General features: G+C 50.0%; 1 protein-coding gene across 3 annotated transcripts in view; it reads left to right on the top strand.

Annotated features, from left to right (window-relative positions):
• The first annotated feature begins 645 nt into the window (after positions 1–645).
• Crtac1 (cartilage acidic protein 1) overlaps positions 646–23,436 on the top strand; it is a 143,112-nt gene continuing 120,321 nt past the window's right edge. The window contains exons 1-2 of one of the 3 annotated variants that reach the window (XM_028775084.1): positions 646–1,027; positions 18,422–18,624. In XM_028775084.1, the coding sequence (XP_028630917.1) occupies positions 1,004–1,027; positions 18,422–18,624 (227 nt within the window). In that variant the 5' untranslated portion in view covers positions 646–1,003. Of the gene's footprint in view, positions 1,028–1,148; positions 1,340–18,421; positions 18,625–23,436 lie in introns of those variants that run through there. The other 2 variants (XM_028775102.1, XM_028775094.1) reach the window with 2 other exon arrangements.

Below are 23,436 nucleotides of genomic sequence, written 5' to 3'. Positions count from 1 at the left end.
GGCCAGGCTCAGCCCTGGTAGGTGCTGCTGGAGAGGGGGCTAGGTAGGGTGAGGACTCTGCCTGCGGGGGGCGCGGATGTGGGGAAGCAGACTGCCCGCAGTTGCCTGGGCCGCCGCGCCTGACCGCCGAGCTGAGCTCGCCTTGCTCCCCGCCCTCTGGGACCGTGGTGAAGCTCTGTTCCCCATACTGAGCAGTTCCCGGGAGGCGCTCGGACACGTCCCTAGGCTGGATAAAGATCGACTCGGAGCTCGCTCCCCAGCGAGAAATCTCGCCATCGGCGTAGCTCGCGCGGCCGCTCCGGCCCGGCCCGGGAGACGCCAGATCGCTATCTGGGAGGCAGAAAGAAGGCAGCGCCGCCGCCCCCGACCCCCGCCCTGCGCGCAGGGTGGCTGCGGGGTCCTGGGGCTCGCCGGCTTCCCCTCCCCCTTGCACTGCCTTCCCCGCGCTCCCACTCTGGGGACATCCGCTTCCCACCCGCTCGGTCCCCAGCGTCCCTCCAAGGCGCCCTCTCCCCACTCGCCAGGCCCCGCTGCCTCCTGAAGGTTACGCGGCGCGGCGGCGGGGCGCGGCAGAGCACGGGGGGCACCCGCCCTCGCCGCCGCCCGCGCCGCCGCCCACCCCAATGCCCGCCGCGCCGGGCCAGCCTGGCTGCCGGCTGCTGCCACCGCAATCCCGGCTCCTAAATCAGCGCGGGGAGGCGCCCCTTCCCCCACCCGGCTCCTCGGGCTCCCCGGGCCGCGATTGGCCGCGCGTGCGCCCCCCAAGCTTGGGCCCCGGCTCCAGCTGCCGCGCCATTGGCTGCGGGCCTCCGCCAGCCTTTACATAAGCCCGGGCGCGCTCGAGTGGAGTTGTATAAAGCGAGCGCGCGGCGTCGGGGCGGGAGGCTCGAGGCCAGCCCGGGACCAGGGCTGGGCGCTGCAAGGCGGCGGCGCCGGCGGCAGAGGCGGCAGCGAGCGCCCGCGCTCCGACGCCCCCAGGCGGTGGGGCTGAGAGAGCCAGAGGATGGCTCCGAGCGCTGACCCGGGCGTGAGTATCCGCTCCTGGAGCCCCCACCCCTTCCGGCGGAGAAAGTTTCTCCAGCCCAGCGCACCCCTCCCCGCACGCCCCCAGGGGTGGCGGGGATGCAGCTAGGGACCTGGGAAGATCAGGACTACGAAGGCGGCGACGCTGCTCCCAACTTGCCAAGAGGCGCTGGACTCGATTGGCGCGCAGATCCTCCCCGCGGGCTGGGGGGCAAGGCGGGCGCCGGGCTGGAGGTGGTGGAAGAGATGGGAGCCGAGGTGTGGGCGTGACAGCCCACAGTTGGCAGAGAACGTGTTAGGGGCACAGAGGATGGAGGTCAGCGATTTGAGAAGGGGGCAATGGGGCTAGTAGGGGGCGGAGCAGGTGAAGGCTGTCTGGGGGTACCCAGCTTGCGGGCTCAGTTTGGGGCCGACTAAGCTACAGCCTCGGCCGATTGCCAAAGCTTCCAGGTTGGGGAAGATCCCCCGGGGCATAGCTCTTCTCCGGGGAAGCCGAGCTGTCTCCCCTGCACAGCGCTGAGTGGCAGAGTGCTCCCGGAGCCAGCCCGATGCACAGCGTAGCTGCCAGCCGCCTTTTGCTGGACCGAGGTGTGGTCTGGCTTTCTAGCTAGGGATGTTTCAGGCAAGCTCTTTTCGGGCATAATAGGGGAACCATGGGGTCCCTCTTGATCTTATGGAATCACATGAAGGTTTTGGTGGGGCAGCAGGCAGGCTTGGGGGTATGCCTAGCAATGCAGCGTGCTTCTTTTGCAGTACAGTAGTTGGGAACCCTGGTTAGTCCCGCTTCTGCAGAAACCAACTAAAGAATCCAAAGTCATCCCAGCCGGGATGGGAGCCTCCCTAGGGGTGGGGGTGGGGGCTCTTTCTTGAATGACTAATGGTTACTATTGCTATTGGGTGGGCTCACCTACCGTGGCATCTGTGCATCCCAGAGGAGCTTCCGTTCTACTGAAAGCATATATGAGTTGCACTTGAGGTACCTTCTGGGATGGGTGCAAGACTTCGAAAATGAAACCAGTTGGGAAAGAAAGCAAAAAGGTTCCCAGAGTAAAGGACCACTGTGTGATGCTGTGTTGAACCTGGGAAGAACTCCTGGGAAAAAGCTATCAAGGGAGATTGAAACCATGATAACTTGGGACAGGAAATACTCCCGTTGAATTAAAGCAGATCCGGAGACTTGAACAGTTCCTCACTCTAGGACATCGATACTGAGAGAAGTGGAGGGTGGAAAAATGGTAATATGGACAGTTGTCCCAATATGGTCTTCAAGGGGGCTGTTTTTCCTCCTCTCTTTCTATCTTGATTAAAAAGCCTCTTCTGGATGCAGGTTCTAAAGTCAATTGAGTAGGCAATGAAGGGAGTTTAGTTCTCGGTGCTGGAGTAGTGAGCCATGATTAGAGCGCTTTGGTCTCCAGTTGGTGCTGATGGACTCTAGTGAAGGTTGAAGGCTGCTGATGGCTTCATCTCTTTAGCTGATGGGTTGGAGTTGGGCCATTCACCGTACCCCACCCCTATCCATGGGAGTGTTTTTAAACTCCTTGGATACTTGCTTTAGGCTAATGATCTTACGTGGGGGTTACCAATCCATAACCAACCCCCATCTCCAGCTCCATTCCCTGTTTGCCCGCAGTCAACATTTCTCTGCTGCATTTCCCAAGACCTTCTTTCCTTTAGGGATGTGTGCAGTGATATGCCTGCTTGTTGCTCTTCCTTTTTGTCTCCATCTGGGCTGCACCTGGCATTCTGAACCCTGATGTTTATTCTTTGACACCAGGGTGTTTGGTTATGGTTGCATGGAAGAGCCCTGTGAATGAGTAGACCAATGGCCTGTGTAATGCAGAGACTGAAACACAGATTCTTATAGAGGGAGTAGACCACCAACCAGGAAATATTTCTGTTAAACGGGTTGTGACCACCTGAGTTGGTCCTCAAGCTTCCTTGCCTCCTTTGAAGTCAGTGGAAGCTTGGAGGTGGAACAGGCTCCTTGGTGACCAGTAGGGGGCACCAAAACCACCTAGCTCAGGACTAGTGACTTGTTTCTCACCCTTCACTGGCCATAGTAACTTAATGCTTTAAGAAAGCTCAGGCCACAACCCCAACAATCACCCATTGTGATTGAGGACATTGTGATTGGGACCATCCAATACGTGTTCTGTGGACTTCAGGTGGTCCTAGGACCTCAGATGCAGTGGGGTGGCAGAATATTCCTGGGAGACACAGCTGGTATATGCCTCCACTTGCTCTCTGAGATCATTGTTTTCCACTTGGTATCTGTGGATTCTTTGAATTCTGGGAACCTAAGAATATTCAAGACTAGAAAAAAAAGAGGAGCTTTGGGGGGCATCTAGTCCACCTCACCCCATCCTCGACATTCTCATGTACAATGTATTTACAAAAAAAAAAAAAATCAGCCGAAGTAAGCCTGGTCTTGTCCAAGGTCACATGGCTGTTTGGTGGAAGAGATGGGGCCAAGCCCCGGGATTCCCAGTTCCTTGTTTGGAGCTTTCTCCACTCCAGTGACCTGCTTCTTCTGTGCTGTGAAAATGCACATATGTTTCTACACAGTAGACACTGGTAATTACTGACTGTCCAGACTTGGGTATACTAATAGCTTTAGTAAATTTAGGGAAATTTTCTTTGCAAGGAAGGCAAGGGCAGATAAAGCTCTCATAATGAACATATATAGGCTGTAGAAATTCCAAGTTATCCTCTCTCCTCCCCCCACAGTCTTGTCTTATTGTTCTAAATGATCTTTAGGCAAAAGCTATGCAACTCCACGTAATGAAATCAGAAATGTACAGGCCCTCACCAGATAGTCTTAGAACCGAAGCCAAGGCTTAGACATCCTCTAAGGCTGGAGCAGTCTGTCACTCCTGCAGTCACACCTCTGCTGGTGGGACCTCTCAAACTCAGATCCCAAGTAAACTAAATTCCCAAAGAATGTTTCCCAATGTCCTTCATCCTTGTCACTCTCAGCTCAAGGTCACCATAACAGAGGCTGTGGTCTCAAACAATTCCTTCTCTTCTGGCATCTGGGGTACCTAGAAGATGCTCTTATTTCTGTCCTTCTGTTCTGCTGATCTGGTGGGTCCATGGCTAACTCTGTTTTCCACTACCACCCAGTTTGTTTACCTACCATATGAACTTCTGTGGGGTTGGTTCTTGGAGCCTTGGCAGATTTGGTGGCTTGTCTTCGTTAAGAACCCTGCTGCCAATCCAGAATTCTGAAAAGTGAAATCCTTCCCTGCTCCTGAGCCTCACCCAGTGGGTGTTTGTTGTCAAGGAAAATGCTTAAGATTGTTCAGGCCTCCGGTCTCACAGACAAGATAGGTCTTCATCCATAAGAAAGGAGGGAGGTGAGGATACAGGACACCAGAGAGTCATAGTCCCTTTCCTTAAGTGCTATTCCAAGAACTGTGTTTGAGATCCTCCTCAGCCTATTTAACTTCTCGGTCTTGATCTGATTCTACATAAGATCAGAGGGGTATAATTACATCCAGTATAGGGAGAGCGTGGGATCTCCTGTGAGGGTAGGTGAGCAAAGATGTGGGAAGAAGGTCTTTGGGGTGCATCTCTTTAGATGTGATGCAAAGAGTTAGTCGTTTGGAAGGGGCTATTAGTGCTGGGTCACGGGGAACACTATGGGATCTTTTCCTCTGCAGCTAAGGCCAAGTGTTGAGGTTTGCACAGCTTCTGGTCATGGTGACATCGGGGCTGATGAGCAAAGTCTGACTGGCAGGTCCCTCTCTGACCCACTGCTGGATTTCCACTTTGGGATTCTGCCATGCTTGGAGAAAAGAAATTTTACAGGTCCCGGGATAATTCTGAATGTGATGGAAGGCCCTGAGCTATTGATTCCTGAGGAAGGATCTTTCTGCTGGGAGAAGCCTTCCTCAGAGCCCAGTGATTTAAGAGTGCTGACAAATCCATGCTCACCGAGCCTCCTGCAGGCTGCAGATAGGCTCCCAGGCCAGCCTGGACTCTGCTCTGGATTTCTGAAGAGTCTGACTGGTTGCTTAGGGGACATAAACCTGTGAACTCTCCTTAGGAGAAAGTATGAAATCAATTGGTTCATTATCACACCAAACACACTCTGGACCACTTAGGGCGTTTAAGAAATAAGAAGCAGCAGAGGACTGTGAGATTGGGTTTGAAACATGTACAAAAAGATGTGAAGGGCTAGAGAAAAGGAGTAAAGGACGGATGGAAAGACTGTTGTTCCACCATGCTCCTCATGTTCTTGACCCTGCTGCAGCCCCTAGACAGTGACTGGAGAGGTTACTGAACTCATACCACCCAGACGTCGGGCGGTGTCTAGAGATAATATAGTGCCACAATTGGAATAAAGGATACTACAAGCATCATCTGGTGGGAGAGAGGCCAGGATGTTGCTGAACATCCTTCAGTGCTCAGGGAAGAGCCCACACTACTGATTAGCTGGACCTCAGAGCTCTATGGTACCAAGATCGGGGCACAGCAGTGCATTACAAGTGGTAGAGATTTTGGAAATGTTCCGATCAGATCTGTTTCATAGATGAGGACACTGAGATCCAAAGTGGAGAGACGATCAGGCAGAACCCAACAGCAAGCGGACAGCGGAGCTAGTCTGGAACTCACATCTGCTCCTTTGAGGCTGGTTTACTCAGACTCCTCCAAAGTTGTGAAGAATAATTATGAGCTATGAAAACACTTAGAAAATTACAAGGAGACTATTATTAATACTGCTATTATTACAAATTTGGGGGTTTGAAAAGTTCTGTTTCTCTGGTGCTGACTCACAGAAACATTGGACCAATCACTCTCTTCCCAAGTCCTATGCTGCTTTGTGTGTGCTTGTGGAAGGGGGGGTGGTCTTAACAAAAGATTAGGATCAGAATCCTTACCAATAGAGGAAAGTCCAAAGATTTGCCTTTCAAAATTGCTAGACATCTAGAAAGAAAAAAAAATGATGGGGGAGAGGAGACTGAAATTTTTTTCCTTGAAAGAAATCAGATGGACTTTGTGTGAAACCAAACACTCCCTTCTTGGAACCATTCCAGTCCCCTGGCCCCGTGCTTTGGTTCCAGCCCAGGAAATCTGATCAACATCCGGAGGCGAAAGTGATAACTCCACAAATGACAGGCGACTGGATTTGTCCCCATTCTCTGGGGCAGGAGAGACTGTGACTTCTCTGCCACCCTTTCTGCTGGGGGGCAGGGCAGGAGGGGGCAGCCTGCACTGGGAAGTTCTACAGGGAAGTTCGGGGAGGGATGGGAAGGCGGGGCACTAATTAGTAAAACCTTGTTTACTTAACAGACATATTCTTAAAGATCTCTTCCAAGGGACGTTTTGACATATTGCTTTAATTAGCCACAGAAGAATGGAGAGTGCAGAGAGTGTAAAATGACCCTTGCTGATGTTTCCAGTTACTCTTATCTTTGTTTGCACCTCACAAGTACTCTGACAAGGTCATGGATTCACTGCTGAGCTGAGGGACTGTCCTGGTGACCAGAGGAGGGACCATAGGGATGTTTTTTTCCTTGTCTATGCCAGGTTCCTTCTGACTAGAACATCGATTTCAGTGGGGTTTCTGGCCTGGGCCTCCTGTCTTCCTTTGTCATGCCTGTCTTAAATGAGCCACCTTGTCCTGCAAATCTTACTGAAGTTCTGAGGAAAGGCACAGGCCTGAATGCTTGGATTTTCCCTCCTATCTCAGCTGTAGAGCAGTTGTAGGATAGGCGGTCATCGCCCTGCTTGATGTTCTCTGCGTATGGCTGGAGAAAGTGGTTCTTTCCTTGGGCTCGGGGTTAGAGAAGGAAGTCATTTAAGGCTTCCTCGGAGGACTAATGTTACCTGCATTGGAAAATAAGGCTTTAACTACTTAGACTCCTGCCTAAATGTACTGTGGGCCCTGAGCCCCAGGTCTCAGGAAACCAGTCACCTAAGCTGGGCTCCTTCCACTGCATATAGTGGAACCCCTTCTCTTTGAAGGCAGCTCATCTTTGGCCCTGGTCTCTAAGAGCAGCTTCTTACACTTCACAGTCCCTGTAGCTTTCATTCAAAGAGGCCTTTGCAAGGGTAAAAACAAGAGTCTCCAAGGAGATGCTGCACTGCCAGTGCTGTTGGTGCGTGGGGGGCAAGACACAGCGCAAGTTGCGTCATGTATAGATTCAGCACCTAGGACAGCACCTAACGTCTTGCGCGGAGCTCAGAGGGTGCTAATAAGTGGGGGTGGGGTTGTAAAGGTGGATTTGAGGTGGGCAGAGGTGGCCTATGGCATTAAGGTGGATCTCCAAACTGGCCTCACTTAGGGAGGCCTACTTCTTTTCCAGCTCCTCCTGAAAGCTAACCTTTGGTATCAGAGCCACGTATATCTCCAGGACCCTTCGTGAATCTTGTGCAAGGTCCACTCAGTAGGACGATGGTCAGCTGTGAGCCTGAAACTGGGCTGAGTTTCCTTTCCTCCTCACCATCTACACCTGCTTCTCCTCTCCCCTGCCCACCCCACCCCAAGTAGCTTCTCCAATGATCCCTTCAAGTAGCCTTACCCTGCTTTGGCCCATGGAACAGAAGAAAATTTGGATTTCCACTGAAGACAAACCAGGGACTGAATGTTTGTCTCACACAACCATTCCCGAGAGCAGGCTCTTAAATAGCAAGGCCCACTAATGCATTTTAAATGTTTTCAGGGGGAAAAAAAACCTGACCCATAGACTCTTAGGTCTGGAAAGAACTTTGGAGGTCATCCAGTGGCGCACACTACCCCCCACACCAGGCTGTTCACATCTCCTCTGGGGGACTGTTCAGAAACACACTCGATGCCTTACACACGGCTGCCCCAAAGCTAAATATGCCCTTTTGAAAAATGCAAGTCTGATCATGTCTCGGCCTTACTTCAAAACCTCCCTATGGTGTGACTCTGGCTCCTTCCCTTGGTACTGCAGGCTCTGGCAGACCCCAGCTGCAACCTCTACACAATGCTTTCTGCTATCCTTTCCACTCCCTCTCCCTCCCCATCTCCCTCCACACTATGTCCAGACTCTGCATTTCTGGAAGCAGCAATTGCATTCGCAGCATGCACTGATCTGTCTCACATGCATGCTTCTGATCCATAGGTCTCTGCCACTTGGAATCCCAATTCGCCAGCTCCAGAGACCGTCTCCTGTCTGGCTTCTCCGCCCACTTCACAGTTAATCCTTCCCTCCCACTGGCTTCATCTAGTCTGTACCTGTTGCTGCTTTGAACTTAGCCCATGAGGTTGTGTGCAAACTTAGCTCCTTGAGTCTGGGGACTATGCCTGGCTTGTCATTTCTAACCTGGTAGGTAGGCTTCTCCTACGTGTTTGAAGAATGAGTGTGTGTATCTAAGTGTATTGAGGGCTTCTGCGTTTTGAAAGCAGTGTTTAAGGAGCCGAAGAACTCCTCTGGGGTCCCTAGACAAATTAGTAACAGAAGCAAGTCTATTCCTCAAAGTCTTACAGTCCAGAGCATTCCACTCAACATTTGACAGCTGTTCCTGGAAGGGGCACCTGCGTGCCTGGCCCCTTCTCCTGAGATGCATTTGTTCCTGCGGCAAGCATCTATTACTAGCAGTAATAGTGTGATTACTGTTGCCTACCCTGTGTGGGCGTTTGCTATGCCCAGCACTGTGCTCAGAAGGGAATGCACATTTGTATCAGTCCACACTCACCACAGTCTGCAAGCCTGTCTTCCCATTTTACAGGCCAGGAAGGCTGAGCTACTGATAATATTTAGTAAGGTCCTTGCTTGCCTTGGGTATAAGACTAGCAGTCTCTATGAATCTCTCTCGTTCACCAAAACTGCATCATTAGCAGAGTGCCCTCTGTGACACATCTTGGCCTGGGTCTCATAGGCTCTCTTTTGCCTTTTTCTATCTTTTCTCTCCTGTACTGTATCCGGCACTGTCTAGAGCTCTCTCTTCATGGAAGGAAGCAGTATATTTTTCTGATGCTGGGGACAGTGCATAGGATGGGGACATTGGGGAGGTAGCTCAGTGGATGTAGAGTATTTGCCTAGCATGAACAAGGTTTAGGCCCCACCTCTAGCACCACAGTGGAAGGAAAGATACATAGACTATGTGCTTCCTGGGTTGGTGGGTGGGTGGGTGGGTGGGTGTGTGGGTGGGTGGGGTGTAGAGGTCTGGAGTTTTCCAGGCTGGCCATGCAGGGGACCAGCAGAGGGAGCAGGGTGGAGAAACAGAACTAAGGTGTTAGAATTAACACTCCATTGGCACGGGGGTTTTCTCTTGTTCTCGGTGTTTTCCTGGTGACCAGCGCCGAGCCTGGCATACAGCATGTCATAAACAATCTTGAATGAATGAATGAGCAAATGGCACCTCCAGTGGTCCCCTCTTCATTATTCTCTGCGTCTAGCCCTCTCTTGGTCCCCTGCATACTTTAATGTAATTATTTTCTTGCTCTGTATTTTTCTTGCGGTGTTAGAAATGAGAACCGGGCTGTGGTGAGCTCATTCAAGCACTGCCCACTGAGTCACACTTCTTGCCCTACTGTGTTCTTTTTACCATACATTGTCAGCCTTCATCCTGTGGACCTGGTCCCTGTGAGGCCTGCTTCCCAGCATCCTTCCCGCCACATGCCCTGCACCTACCATGCAGAGCCCCATTGTGCTACAAAACCCTGTACCCGTACTGTGCACATGCTATCTCCCTGGCCTGAGACACACCCTTCCTCCATCCCCATCCCCGTAGCTAGCTCACTGCCAGCTTTCTCCTTCCCTTCTGTTCCCATTTTACTTGAATCAAGACAAGCTTGGTGGAGTGAAGGAAGCCATGTACTGAGGTGTCTAGGAGTATTGATCCTGGCGATAGTTTGCTTAAACAGAAATGGTGGGTTTACTGTGTAGGTGTATATAACCTTCGTCAGGTTACTTAAGCCCTGTACTCAAACTTCTGTATCTGTAAAATGGGAACACTGACTCCTAGGCTTACAATGGGGATTAAACGAATCGCCCATGTGGAAGGCAGTAACACCAGTATGACCAGAGTCAGGTACATATTACTGCCCACTTTTGCTCCCTGAAATTGCAGCTTCATGTTAGTCTGCTTGCATTGGTACAGGACAGTCTGCTGTCAGCTCTGAGGCAGAGAGGGAAGCAGGGGGTGAGTAAGAGGAGAGGAGTTGGCAGGAATGGAGGATGAAGGGGAGAAACACCCATCAGACCGAATACAGATGCTGAGAACACTGGGAGATCTACAAGGAGACTTGACCCTTGACCCATGACCTAGGGGTCATGGAGAATGACGAAACAAGAAAAACTGGGACACCAGAATTGAAACCTGAATGGCCATGTTGGTTTTGGAGGATTTCAGTGAAGAACACCTCACTTCCCTACCCAGCTGGGGACCAGTAGAGGCTGGAGGCAGAACTCCAGCAGATAGAATGAAATGCCCCTGTGGTTGGCAGGTGGTGCCTTGCTAGTGGCCGCCCCTGCCTACTGTAGGTACCTTTGTAGAGCAGGCTATCTTGCTTGACTATGCTCAGTATAAGGCAAGTTGTCTCTACAGGGACCAAGTTGTCCAGAGGACTCCCCAGGCACAGTCTTCCAAAGTTTCCAGTGTGATGGGGGATGGGGCACTGTTCTTGTGTGACCTTTCTCACCGTTACTGAAATTGACATTTATAGATACTACTGTTTGGGGGTCTATCCTGTGCTCTGAAGAACATTCAGCAGCATTTCTAGCCTCTACCCACAGGATGCCATTAGCAACTGCTTCCCTGGTTTGACTACCCAAAATGTTCCTAGACATTGGCATCCCACTTGAAGAGCACCGCTAATGACAGATCCTCCAGACAAGATCCAGGAGTGGGGATTGAGTACTGCCTCCCACACTGTCATCCAGGCAGCCGAGGGCAGGTCAGGGTGACAGCTAGGTCCCCTTGACCTTTTACAGATGTCTGCTCCTGCACTGCATGCCTTTCCCTCCTCCTCAGTGTCTCCTCGTTCAGATCACATCTACCCTCTGCAACACAGCCACAGCAGCCCCCCTCTGGGAAGTGACCCCAGCTCCCTGAGGGAATCACTCAGGTGTCTTTGTGATCCTCCTCCAGAGCACCCCACACCTCATACAGCAAATGGAATGACCTTGTCCTCGGGAACCCCCACCCCCCGTGCCTTCCTTGCTCAAGGCCAGGTTCATTTTAGGTCTGCAGGAAGTGTTGCTGGGGTGACCGAGCCAGGGATGCTCCGTCAGCTCTTCTTCAGTGGTGCTTTCATTCCCAGAGCTCTTCTGTGGGTCTCTGAGGATCTGATGGCCCAGTCCATAAGGGGCAGAATGTTCCTGCAGCTGCCTTGTCCCTCTCCTCCTTGTCTCAGCTGTTTGACAAGGGTCTGAGAGGGTCTGCTTTCTCTGCCTGTTTCCAACATTTGGGCCTCTTGCTTTTATGAGAGTGTGGGGTGTGTCCTTGCACTTTGGATAATTGCAGAAGAACTGAGCGCCCTGGAAATTGCCCTTGGAAGCCTCTCCCACAGCTGCCTGACCCCACGGCAGAGAAGCCAGGTTGCTTGGATACCAGTTTTCAGACCCAATTCAGGAAAGTCTGGAGGCCACAGAAAACTGAGAAAACTGATTTTTTTTTCCCTGCGTGTGACCAGGAGCCAGTATCTGAAGACTCTCCACCTTTGCTATGGGCCACTAAGCTGCTTTCTGTCTGGCCCCTTGCCAGACCTTCCCTAGGGCTCACTTAACCTTCCTCACCATGGCTCAGGTGACCCCACGTTACAGACAAGGACATTCAAGATCAGCAAGGTGGAAGAACATGCCAAGGTCACTAGCTGGTCTCTGCTGGGCCTTTGGGTCCAGGTCCAGTTCGCTGACTCCAAGCTTTGGGTTCCCTCTCTACTTCTTGCTGAGGACTGTTGAAAAGTTCGCTTATGGAGCATTTTAAGGAAGTTATTATGGTGCTGCAATTCTTCCCAGAAACACAAGTCCAGCCACCACACGGTCCTTATGGAGACCGTCCTCATCCTTAGCCCACAGTCACCCTGTGGAGCTCTTCATTCCTTACAGAGATGCCGTGCACTCTGGCCCGGTGCCCTTCTGCCAAAAGGGGTGTACCTTGGCGTTCAGCTCCTCCTCTTCTGGTGTGCTCTGCCCCGGAGAGATGTACACGCCATTGACACAGGCTTTACTTCATTCACTGCTGGTTTGCCGAGCTCCGTGAGGGCAAGGGCTGGGCTGGGTTCATCTTTAGTTCGTGGAACTCCTACATCTCCAGCAGATGGTCTTCTTGCTACACACTAGAGGACTAGTGGTGTGTACAGTATACACTCTGTAATACTCTCTGCACCATGTGATGTTGCTACTAGTGACTACTAGGCACAGTGCTGTAACAACGCTTAGCAAGTGATTGACACCCAAGCATCAAGAAAACAAAACGCCCTTGCTACCCCTCATCGCTATCTAGTCTTGATTTTTAACCTTTTCCACAAGGATTCAGATGTTCATATTAGTGTGACAGGAGACTCCTGAGCAAGTTACACCAAATGTGAGGTCCCTCTGAGCACCCCCCACCGTTCTGGCAGTAGAAGCCTGCTCTGCTTTCTTCCCCAAACTTCATATCTTCTGCCTCCGTTGACACTCTTCAGCTAAATGGATTTTCTTCATAGACTTCAACAAGTCAATGATGAATTTCAGGAGGAGAAACATTTTTCACTTCAAATCAGATCGCAGTGAACACTCTCATCAGGGGACCAGGAGTCCGGGGCAGTGTTTCTCATCCTGGACTGCCCATCAGCATCAGCTAGACAGCTCCTAAAAAGACACACCATCCATGACCCAGGACCAATGAAATCACACCGAGGAGCACATGCCTCAGCACAGGGCTCCGGGGGACAGAGGCGATTCCTCTGGGCAGCAGGGGTTGGGCAGCACTAGCTGGCAACCCTGTTGCTGGAGGTGAGGTCTATAGATCAGTGCCCTGGTCATCACCTGGCTGTTTGTCAGACATGCAGACCACCTGGATTAGAGCCTGCACTCACAGACCCTCGGGTGATTGTCAAGCATGTTACAGTTTGAGAAATGCTGCTTTAGAGAAAGAACAGCCTTTAGACACCAGTGACAAGCTGCAAGCCCTTTCCACTGACTCATATTACCGCTTGGACATATTCCTTCCACCTTTCCCCCACTTAATAATATTAATAGCGTATCTCCTGTATGGATTCTGGAAACACAACTGGCATGTGTCTCTACCTTCCCCAACCTCCATTCTCTGTGGGCTCTGCCCTATGATAGCATCTACCTCATGTCTTCTTGACTTGACTCCCGCCTCCTTGACCTGACCCCTTCACCTCTTCTTACCTCTGTTGCAGAAATGAGAACTGAGATTCTTCTCAGTCCCTACCAGTTGTAGAATTTTACCGTGGGCTGAAGACAGCTGGTGTTTGAATGTGTAAAGAAGAACTGAGCCCGAGCAGTTCTGGGGATTGCCTCTCCCTGTGGTTGATTCCACTCCTCAGATCTAGAGGCAAAGAAGAAGGTTCTTGAATCAAGCCCAGACCTTCAGTGGAGTATATTGCTTGGTTTCATGACTCTGGGAGCTGCAACATAGAACTTTGCTATTCGAAGGCGCTTGGTTTATAGAGCAGCGCCGTGGCTGCCGCTGGGGAGCCTGTTAGAAATACAAAGTCTTGGGCGCCCTGACAGAGTTATGGAACCAGAATCTGCATTTTAACAAGACCACCAGATGATTCATGGACACATTAAAGCCTGAGAAGCATGAGGCACTGGTATGGTGCAGGGTTTCCCAGTTTTACAGCATATTGAAATCAGATGATAACTTTTAAAACTCTTATGCCCAGGTTCCATCCTAGGCCAATTAAGTCTGATGGTCTTCAGATAAGATTCATAATTCTACACTTTTAAAATTGTGGTCAAATACCCACAGCATAAAATTTACTATTTAATCACAACCAAAAATTCACCTTGGTGGTGGTGCAAAGCCTACTCACAGCGTTGTGCCACTGTCACACCATCCATCTGTAGAAGTTAATTCATCTTCTCATCTGAAGATACAGTCATCAAGCCCTACTCCCCACACTGATTCTCCACAGCCTCTGAAAAAACACATTCTGTTTTCTGTCTGTATGCGTCCAGATTACTCCCAGTACCTCATACAAATGGAGTCACACAGCGTCTGTCCTTCTGTGACTAACTACCTTACTTTACATGCTAAAGTGTGTTCAGGATTTGTCTACATAGTAGTGTTGGCCAGAATTTCTGTTTTTGTCATGGCTGAATAACATCCTATGGTTCATGTACGCCATGTTCTGTCTATGCATCCACAGACACTTGGGTGTCTTGCATCGTTTGGCCATCCTACTTACTACTGCTGCCCTGTACATAAGTGTATAGGTATCTATTACTCCTGGATTCTCCCAGAAGCCCTTGCTCTTACTCTTCCATCAAGAAGCCTGGGTTGAACTGTGAAAGGAGTTCATTACTTGAGGCATAAAACTTGACAAAGTCATACGGGTCAAGAGGCCCACGTCTTTGTGTTCCATTTAGGAACACATGTCAAACAGCCCAGACCATCGGGGGTGTGCATATTACAAAGTCACCAATGTCTGAAAGACCGCTCTTTAAACAAACAATGAGAGTCATCCAGTTTCCATGATGAAGTTGGTGTGTGTTGGCCAGGCAATGGCTTAGGAATGGGTCTCATGGCCCCCAAAAAGAGTACTGAGTTTTCCTGCACATTCTTAAAAAGGCCAAACTTAAGAGTTTAGATGTAGATTCTCTAGCCACACAACATATCTGGGTTGAACAAAACACCCAAGGTGACCTTCAGAAGTCATTAGCCCATACATGAGCTCCTTTGTCACATGGAGACCATCCTTGCAGCAAAGGAGCCAACTATTCCTAAGCCAGGAGAGGGGGTTGCATAGAAGAAAAAGATACCCCAGCACATAATAAATGCAATCAAGTTTTTAAAAATCTGCTTCTTTCAGTTTTGGGGCGCCCATTCAGAAGAGGAATTTCTAGACCACATAGTAGTTCTAGTGTGAGGGTTTTAAAGAACCGCCACACTGTCTTCCCACACAACTACACCATTTCCCTTCACCCCAGCAATGCACAGGCCCTGGCCCTCCCCATCCTCGCCAGCACCTGTTATTCTCTGAATTTTTATTATTGTTGTTGTAGTCAACCAGTGCAAGTGAAATATGTCATTGTGGTTTTGATCTGCATTTGTATATAATTAGTGGGGTTTCATGCTCTTGTGGGCCATTTGCATATCTCTGGAGAAATTCTATTCAGGTCTTTTGCCCACTTCGAATCAGGTTCCTTCTTTCTTTTTCCTTTTTTTTCTTTTTCTCTTTTCTTTCTTTTCTTTCCCTCCCTCCCTCCCCTCCTCCTCCTTCTCCTCCTCCTCCTCCTTCTCCTCCTCCTCTTGCTTCTGCTTTGATGCTGTGCTATAGGAGTGTTTTATTGATATACTATGGATGGTAATAACCTATCAGATGTATAGTTGTCAAATGCTTGTACCTATTCTGTGGTTGACTTTTCATTCTTTAGTGCGTGTTCTTTGACGCACCAAGTTTCTAATTTTGATATAGCCCATCTTGTCTAATTTCCCTCTGTCGTCTGTGTCTTCTCTAAGAAATTGTTGCTAGGCACGAGAACTTTGTGGAGCTCCTCGTGTGATTTCAGTGTTCAGCCAAGACTGTGCGATGCTTCTTAAATTTTAACGTATGTACAAATCAGCCGGAATCTTGTTAGAATGGGTTCTGATTTAGTAGGTCTTGGGTGGGACCCAACAACCTGCATTTCTAATAGGCTGCTAAATGATGCTTCTGATGCTCTATGGGTGGACCACTCTGAGTAGCCAGGATGTGAAGGAGCATGCCAGTGTTAGCCTCCATCCGGAGAGGGGCAGATGCAGTTACCATAGCTCCTCATAAGCTTCCCCACTGTCACTGTTTCCTAACCTGCGATCAAGATAGCCCAGTACTAACCACCTCGCTTCCTAAAGCTGGTCCTCAGCACCCCCAGGAATGGGTATATGGGGTACCTTAGGCATGGCAGAAAAATTAGACATAAGGAGCACAAACCCTAAGCCTGATCCCCAGTGTACCCCAAGACTGTTATTAATAGTGTACTCCACTCCAGCCCTGGCCCTTTAGAGGAAAATACTATAGAGGACCCTTCTGGAAAGTTGTTTTCTTTTGAGTGGGTTTAATAGCCTCAGAAGGGAAAGCCATACAGGCTGGCATGAGGTTAGCAGAAACAGTTTGTAGACATGCGGTGGAGACTTCTGAATATCTCCTTTTAAAACTTCCTTTCATCCACCATGGATTCTTGAAGCTAGAAAGGCCCCTCAGAGGTCTCTTCCCAAACCTATATTTCAAAGGAAGAGAGCAGGAACCCAGTGGTATTCAAACTCGTCAAGATCACCAAGCAAAGTTGAGGTCAACCCATAGGTATTTTTCCCCCCAGAGAAAAGACAAAAATCAAGAGGCTGGGTCACATGACTCTGTTCTCTTTAGAACTTTCTCCAGTTAGGTGGCTCTCACCCTACTAGGATCTAACCCCTGTCTCAGTGACCCAGATGGCAGCTGCAAAGGAGCGGACGGGCTCCAAGGAGGCAGCTCTCATCACGGGCGCTGTAAGCTGATCACATATCCCAGCCGCTGCCAATCAATTGGATTTGGCTCTCATGTAGGAGTTCACTATTGTCCCTTCAATAGAAGTCATGCTATCAATAAAGTCAAATAAAATAAAAAGTCTAGTGACCTTCAGATCTGTGCTACACTTCATCATGTCCACCTTGCCTATTAAATACTCTTTATCCACCCACACCTGCTTGTAAAGATGGCTCTGGGTTTCCTTAGCCAGAGAAATGTCCTGCTCGGCTGCAGAACTCTGATAGCTTGTGCTCGATGTTAGTAGAAGATGCCGTCTTAGCCAGAGGGCTCTTAATTTGGAATGACCTCATTTGGTATTGTGGTATCATGGGAGCACATGGGCTCCCAACATGTGCACTTCGAACACACTACAAGAACCTCCTTTAATGATGGATCCTACATGGTCTCTACCCTCCGATGGCGCTCTGCCCCTGCATTTCTCTACCGCAAGACATCAAGGAGGCTTCAGATTCTGTTTAGATCTAAAGGCAGTGCTTGGACCCCCCGTTTTGGCCTCTGGGTCCTTGACCTAGAGCACGAGCTCATTTTCTGGCAGGAGCATCTGTCTCCATATGGGGAGACAGTCTTCAGATCTCCTTTGCTCTTCCCTCATTAAGATGTCAGTCCGGCTCAGCCTTGTTCTCTGCTGCCAGATGCACTGACAAGCAAGCAGCCAAGTTCTAGCAGGAGGCTCGCTGCGTTCTGAAGGCGGGAGGGTAGCACTTTGCTGCTGGATTGGACCTGCGCGGGCTTTCTGGAATTCCACGAGTGTCTGGGGAACATTCTGTGAGGTCCAGTTCTCTGCTGATGACAGAGTCTTAGAGTGGCCCTAGCTTCAGCATTCCAAATGGTTTTTGCTCTCACTTAGAGCAGGCGGCCATTCTCAGCTGAGTGCTATCTCCCGGCCATTCTCAACTGTCTCCTGGGTGAGTGCCACTGGCTCCCATGGTCCCAGGCTGTTTGGCAACACCCTGAGTTATGTTAGAGATATAATAATGAATTATACAATGCATTATACATAATTAATTTATAATAAAACACACACACAATGGTTTAATTTCTCCAAGTGAATGATGTGCTACCTGCCAGACCTCACTGGAATGCATCTTCTGACTGCCTCTTAGTCTGGAAGCAATGGCCAACAGCCCTTGGGAGGGATCTTGTCTTGGGGAGCCTACCAGGCTACCTCTGGGGTATGTCCCACAGGAGAGCAATCCCTCACTACCTCTATTGTTGCTCTGGACCCAGTGACCTGTGTGTGTGCGGGGGTGGAGGGGAGGAGGGTTCCACCCCCACTTCTGCATTGAAATCTGTTATTTGCCTCGTTCAGAGTATAGGACATCCTTCCTTCCATCTTCGGTTCCTTCATTCCTTCCTCCCTTCCTTCCTCAAATATGTCCTGACTGCTCCTTGCATAACTTATTCTTGGCTTGATGCATATCAAGTAAGTAAAACAGACAAATATCTATGGCAAAGTAGATCTTGTACTCTAGCAGAAGGTGACAGCCAGTAACTAAGTGTGAGGCACAGTAAATCCCATTGCAAATGGTCCAGTGATGGGTGTACGGAAGAGGGGAAAGACCAGCACTAGTGGCCCACTGGGATGGAGGCAGGTTGTAGTTTTAGGATAACAGCGCACATACAAAACAGTGGTCTTAAGATGACTAAGACAAGGGGAGAATGCCCACACAGCCTCCTCCCCAGGACTGAATTTGCCCAGCTCTGGAGCCTTTCAGTAAAGCCTGTAACTTTTGCTTTCAGATGGTCAGGATGGCTTTGCTCCTGCTGCCGCCCCTGTGGCTTCTGCCTCTCACTGGGGGATCCCAGAGGGCTGAGCCCATGTTCACTGCAGTCACCAACTCAGTTCTGCCCCCTGACTATGACAGCAACCCCACCCAGCTCAACTATGGAGTGGCAGTGACAGATGTGGACCACGATGGGGACTTCGAGATCGTTGTGGCAGGGTAAGTACCTCCCACCCTGAGTCTGACAGATGTATTAATCAGCTTTTGCAGCGATACGGTTGTGTGACAGGAACTCCAAACCACAGTGCAGTGGCCGGTGCTTGTTCTCGCTTGGGTCTGCGGTCCTTTGTGGTCAGCACCTGCCTGGCTGGCAGAGCTGCAGCTATGGGATGTCGTGGCTTTGTCCTTGCAGAGCAGGGACATGGGGCAAATAACAGCTTAGAGGAAAGCTATCTGCAGGCTGCCTCTTGTCACACGTCAGCTCCCTCGGCCATGCAGGTACCCCTTCCTTCCCAGTGAGGTTCTACACGGACAGGACATAAAGGTATTAGCCTGTAGAAGGGGTTGCTGCGTGCTCACTGATTCCCACGGCACTTTACATAAGGCTAAGAAAACGTTAATTACCCATTTCAAAGACGAGCGAAGACGGAAATCAAGAGGGATAGTTAAGCCTCCCCTGGCTAGGCATGCCGCCTGCTGCTCCTCCTCTGAAAAAGAATACTATTGCATAGCTGGAAAGCAGAGACTTGGAATTCAGATGGCTCGAAATGGTGCCCTGGGTGTACAGCTTTCCAGCTGCACGACCTTGAGATGAACGTACATCCCCTGGAAGGAAGGGGTCGCTGTGATACCTCGTCCGGAAGCCTCACTTGGCTATTGGACAGGATAGCGAGTGCATCGTGAGCTCTGCCAATCACCACGGATAACGGCTATTTACTGGGCGCCACCGTGCGCCAGGCTCCGTCCTCCTATTTCACATGCGCCATCTTTGTCATGCCATTTAGAGATGCAGAGACGAAGCTCAGAGTCAGGTCGGGGGTAAGGAATGAAGCTTACTTGGTAGACTGCTTGCCCAAGGTACGTGAAGCCCTGGGTTCAGTCCCCAGCGCCACATGTGTTGTGGTACACGCCTGGGATTGATTCCAGCACGTGGGAGATGGGGGAGCACTGCGAAGCTGCCTCAGAAAGCCAAACAAAAGACGGCAATTGGCTTTCATAGATACACGGTAAATGGATGGGTCCGGGGTCAAACCTCAGGGGGTCCTAGAGTTACCACACTATACTTACACAGTCTAGCCACCACTTCAAAGACAAGTGATGAGAACAAAGCAGGGGCCATTTGCCTAGTTCTAGGAGACTGCTTTTTTTGGTAATGTAGAACAAAGTATCTAATGGGTGACATTATTTGTAGCAGTCATATGCAACAATAAAAAGCATTGGCCTTAGAAATGGGTGAATTGGTTTTAAGCATCTTGTGAAAGGTCTCATCTATCCCAGGGTAGTCTTGAACTTGATATGTAGTCGAGGATAGCTTTTTATTCCTCTTACCTCCACATCCCAAGTTGCTGGGATTACAGGCATGTGTCACAATTCACAGTGAAGAACTGGTTTTAAGTTTAACCCTATTTAGCCCAATAGTTGGCAACCTTTGTGCTTCAGCTTTATTTTCCTCATCTGTAAAATGGGTACATTGAACTTACTGGATCTTCCCTACCTACCCGCCTCCCAGGGCTGAACTCAGAGTCCATGGTGATGCCACATAGAAAAGATATTTTTAAAGGGACTTTTCTCTATTTAACTATTTATTCTATCCTGAGAAGATGAGAGCCACTCAGTGCTAGACCTTCTAGAAGCAAAGTAGTGTTTTCCCTGTATGGTGTTCATTAGTCACATGTGACAATTAAGATTTTTAAGTATGGCTGATATGGTAAACGAATTGAATTCCTTCTTCCCTACCTTTTTTTGGACACAGCTTTTTTTGATCTGTCCTCTGGCTGGCCTGAAGCTTGTGATACCTTGGTACTGGGTTTCTAGACATGCCTCACCATGCCCAGCGCAAGGAACTGAATTTCTAATTCTAATCAAATAGCCAGATTTCAAGCTGGCAGTTCAGTTCTGCTTAAAGAACAGAAAATGATAAAACAGTGCAGATACAGGTGGTGGCAGGGCCCCACTTCTCCCGCCATGAGCGGGGTGGCTTACCTGTGTTCAGCCTGTAATGTCCAGTGTCCCTGGACGCAGGGAGAGGCTGAGCCATGCCCAGCACCACATGCTGCCAGCACTCCACTTCTGAGATGCCCTGGTTGGCCCTGTCTCCTGATAGGTGACACTAGTCTCCCCGGATGGGCTCTGGGGACAGAGGACAGAGGAAATGGGAGAATAAACCCTCCTCTTCCTTTCCATCCTTACCCATAAGCATCATGGACATGCTTTCTGCTCCCCTAAGGCTTGTGAACAGAAAGTCCCCTCACCCTCCTTTCCTCTCATGGGACACCTGGCAGGTGCTGTCACGCCGCTTCCCTCCTCATGGAAAGTCTCTCCCTGTCTCCCCAGGGAGGTTGTCTTCTCCTCCCATTCCCATCTTGTGTCCACTTGGCCTGCCTGTATTGCCTCTGAATGGTCACTTCGGGAGACCTTGTTTTCTACCCTGTGGTTACTCATACTTTCCCTTGAGGTCACCACGGGGGTGGAAAAGCCTTGAAGAACAAACAATGCTCCCGTGGAGGAAGCTGCAAAGGTCTCTCTGGTCTTTTATTCTCTCTTCGATGCCCTCTCTGAGGCATGCTGACACTATAGTTCTGGACTGTGTCACCCTCCTCTGATTCATCACCCTGCTGCAAAACCAGCAGGTTCCAGAGAAAATCCCTCCCCTCCTTCCCTTCCTCCCCTCCCTCTCACATGCGCGTGCACACACACACACACACACAAACACACACACCCCTAAGGCTCACCCTTACCTAGTCTGTTTGGAAAGAAAAAACAAGTTCAGTGTCGAGGTCTCAGGGACTCTTTGTCTTTACCAGGTCAAAGGGCACTTGTGACCAACGGACCCATTGTTCAGATTGGTTACCCAAGCCCCAGATTAAACTTGGCTTCCACATGTTTCCATCTCACACGTCCTCTGGAGTGCGGGAGTTGCCCCTGTACTTCCTGAGCGTTCAACTTCCTCCTTTCTGAACAATGGATGTGCACCCCCCCCACCTGTCTTTTGAGCTCAAGAACTTTTGTGTCCTCTATGGTTGAGAAACTAGACCTGTCATTCATAGTCATTGTAGAGTAGGCGACTCAGCTTGCCACAGGCCTGGGTCCTGCGGGGAGATTGGAATTACCTTTGCAAACAAGGCCTAGGTCATTCATGATCTTGACCAGGCGGCTGCCGAAGTAGCTGCAGCTGCTGTGTGTCATTCTGAATGACGCATTTGTTGCTCACGCAAAGGAAAAAGAGTTATGGGAGGAATTGGGATAAGCAAAAATGGAGAAATCGGGCAGCCTCCCAGCTCCAGGTCAGGGTTTCTCGGTGACTGTGGCAAGGCATTGTGAATTCTTGGAGCATCAGAAAGGCACGGTCCAATTTAAGTATCAACGTACATTCCAAAGGCAAATACAACTTTTATTATCTTCAGCTTAGGAAGATTTGTCACTGTCTTCTCCTTTGGGCGGGATGACCAAGAGCTGACTATTCAGACGTATTTAAATCAGGACCTTGGGAGGTCGTTTGGTCTACCTCGCCTTGCCTCCTGACAAGGCCAGTCCTGTAGTGTGTGGATGCACCACGCACTGAGCACTGTCTGAGGGACCGTGGTGATCATTCTGCAATACAGCTCAGTTACTCAGGTCAAAACCCATTTGACTAATCTAAACCCCTCACATGGGAGCTTAATAGGCCATTTCCTTTAGCTTTTGTTTGGTGGCTGCCTTGAAGATATAAAGCCACCATTGTTTCACATAAAGACAGCCGGGATCCCTGCCTCTCATCCTACCGACTCCTTGGCAGCATCTCTGATTTAGACCTCTTACTCTTTCGTCTGCCCTGTATCCATATTAAATTCTGCTTCCTCCACTGTCTGATTGTAAACTCTCAGAGAGGCATGTCACAGGAGTCGATATTTTTAAAAATTGAATAGGAATGTTTTTACCTGTAGCACCCGTGTCCTGGTAGGAGCAGGCCCACCCATTATCCTACAGATCCTTCTATTAGCCCATCCCAGAATGTGTTTACTTTTTGCAACCCCTGGGATAATAGCCAGCTCGTTGGTTTAGAAGGTAGCTAGTACTTGAAGTCGCCTTGGATTTGTTGACCTTGTGGTGTGTCTGACCGGAGCCCTGTTACTCGGAGTATTTACTCTTTGAATAGGTTTGTTTTGCTTTGCTTTTTCAGTATCCTCTGTCTGGCTATCGACAGCATTGATTTTGCACATGTTGCGGGTGGGTCTGTGTTGTGTTTCGGATTCTTGAGTTAATTGTGATGGAAGGCGAGTGCGTGCTTCTGACTCTGGGAGGAGCAGAAAATGACCGCCCTTTGTTCTGCGGGGATGGGGGAGGGAAGGGGCGGCTCACCGCTCCTCCGCCACAGCTGGGCGAGTGTCTGCGCATATGGAGGGCTTATCTGCTAACCGGCAGGTGCGTGATTGAGGTCTGTGGATAGCTGCCTTCCCACAGGGAGAGGGGAGGACTTGATCGCCCCCAGAGAAGGCTGTGCACGCACAGACCGTTGAGGGTCTTCAGGACTGTTCCCTGGGCAAATGGAAAGCCCAGTGGCTTCCCCTTTTCTCAGTGGAACTAAACACCCAATCTCCAGTCTCACAGAGTCTGGAGAGGGATTCCTGTTGGTGTCAATCTGGTGCAATCCTTTACAGTTGTGGTCTAAGGGCAATCCCCGTAGGTCTGAGATAACCCCTCTGCCCTCTTTGTTTCCAGCAGGAGTTGGCTCCAGTGGAGAACTGTAGTGGTTGTAAAGTTTAAACCACGATTTAGATCAGTTTTTCTACACAAAGAGCATTCATTTGGTAAAACCTTAGCAGGCTCTTCACA

Source organism: Grammomys surdaster, unplaced genomic scaffold (genome assembly GCF_004785775.1).
Source record: "Grammomys surdaster isolate TR1022 unplaced genomic scaffold, NIH_TR_1.0 66, whole genome shotgun sequence".
Lineage (NCBI taxonomy): Eukaryota > Metazoa > Chordata > Mammalia > Rodentia > Muridae > Grammomys > Grammomys surdaster.
The sequence above is the reverse complement of the archived record's forward strand: the minus strand, read 5'-3'. Positions and strand labels throughout refer to the sequence as shown.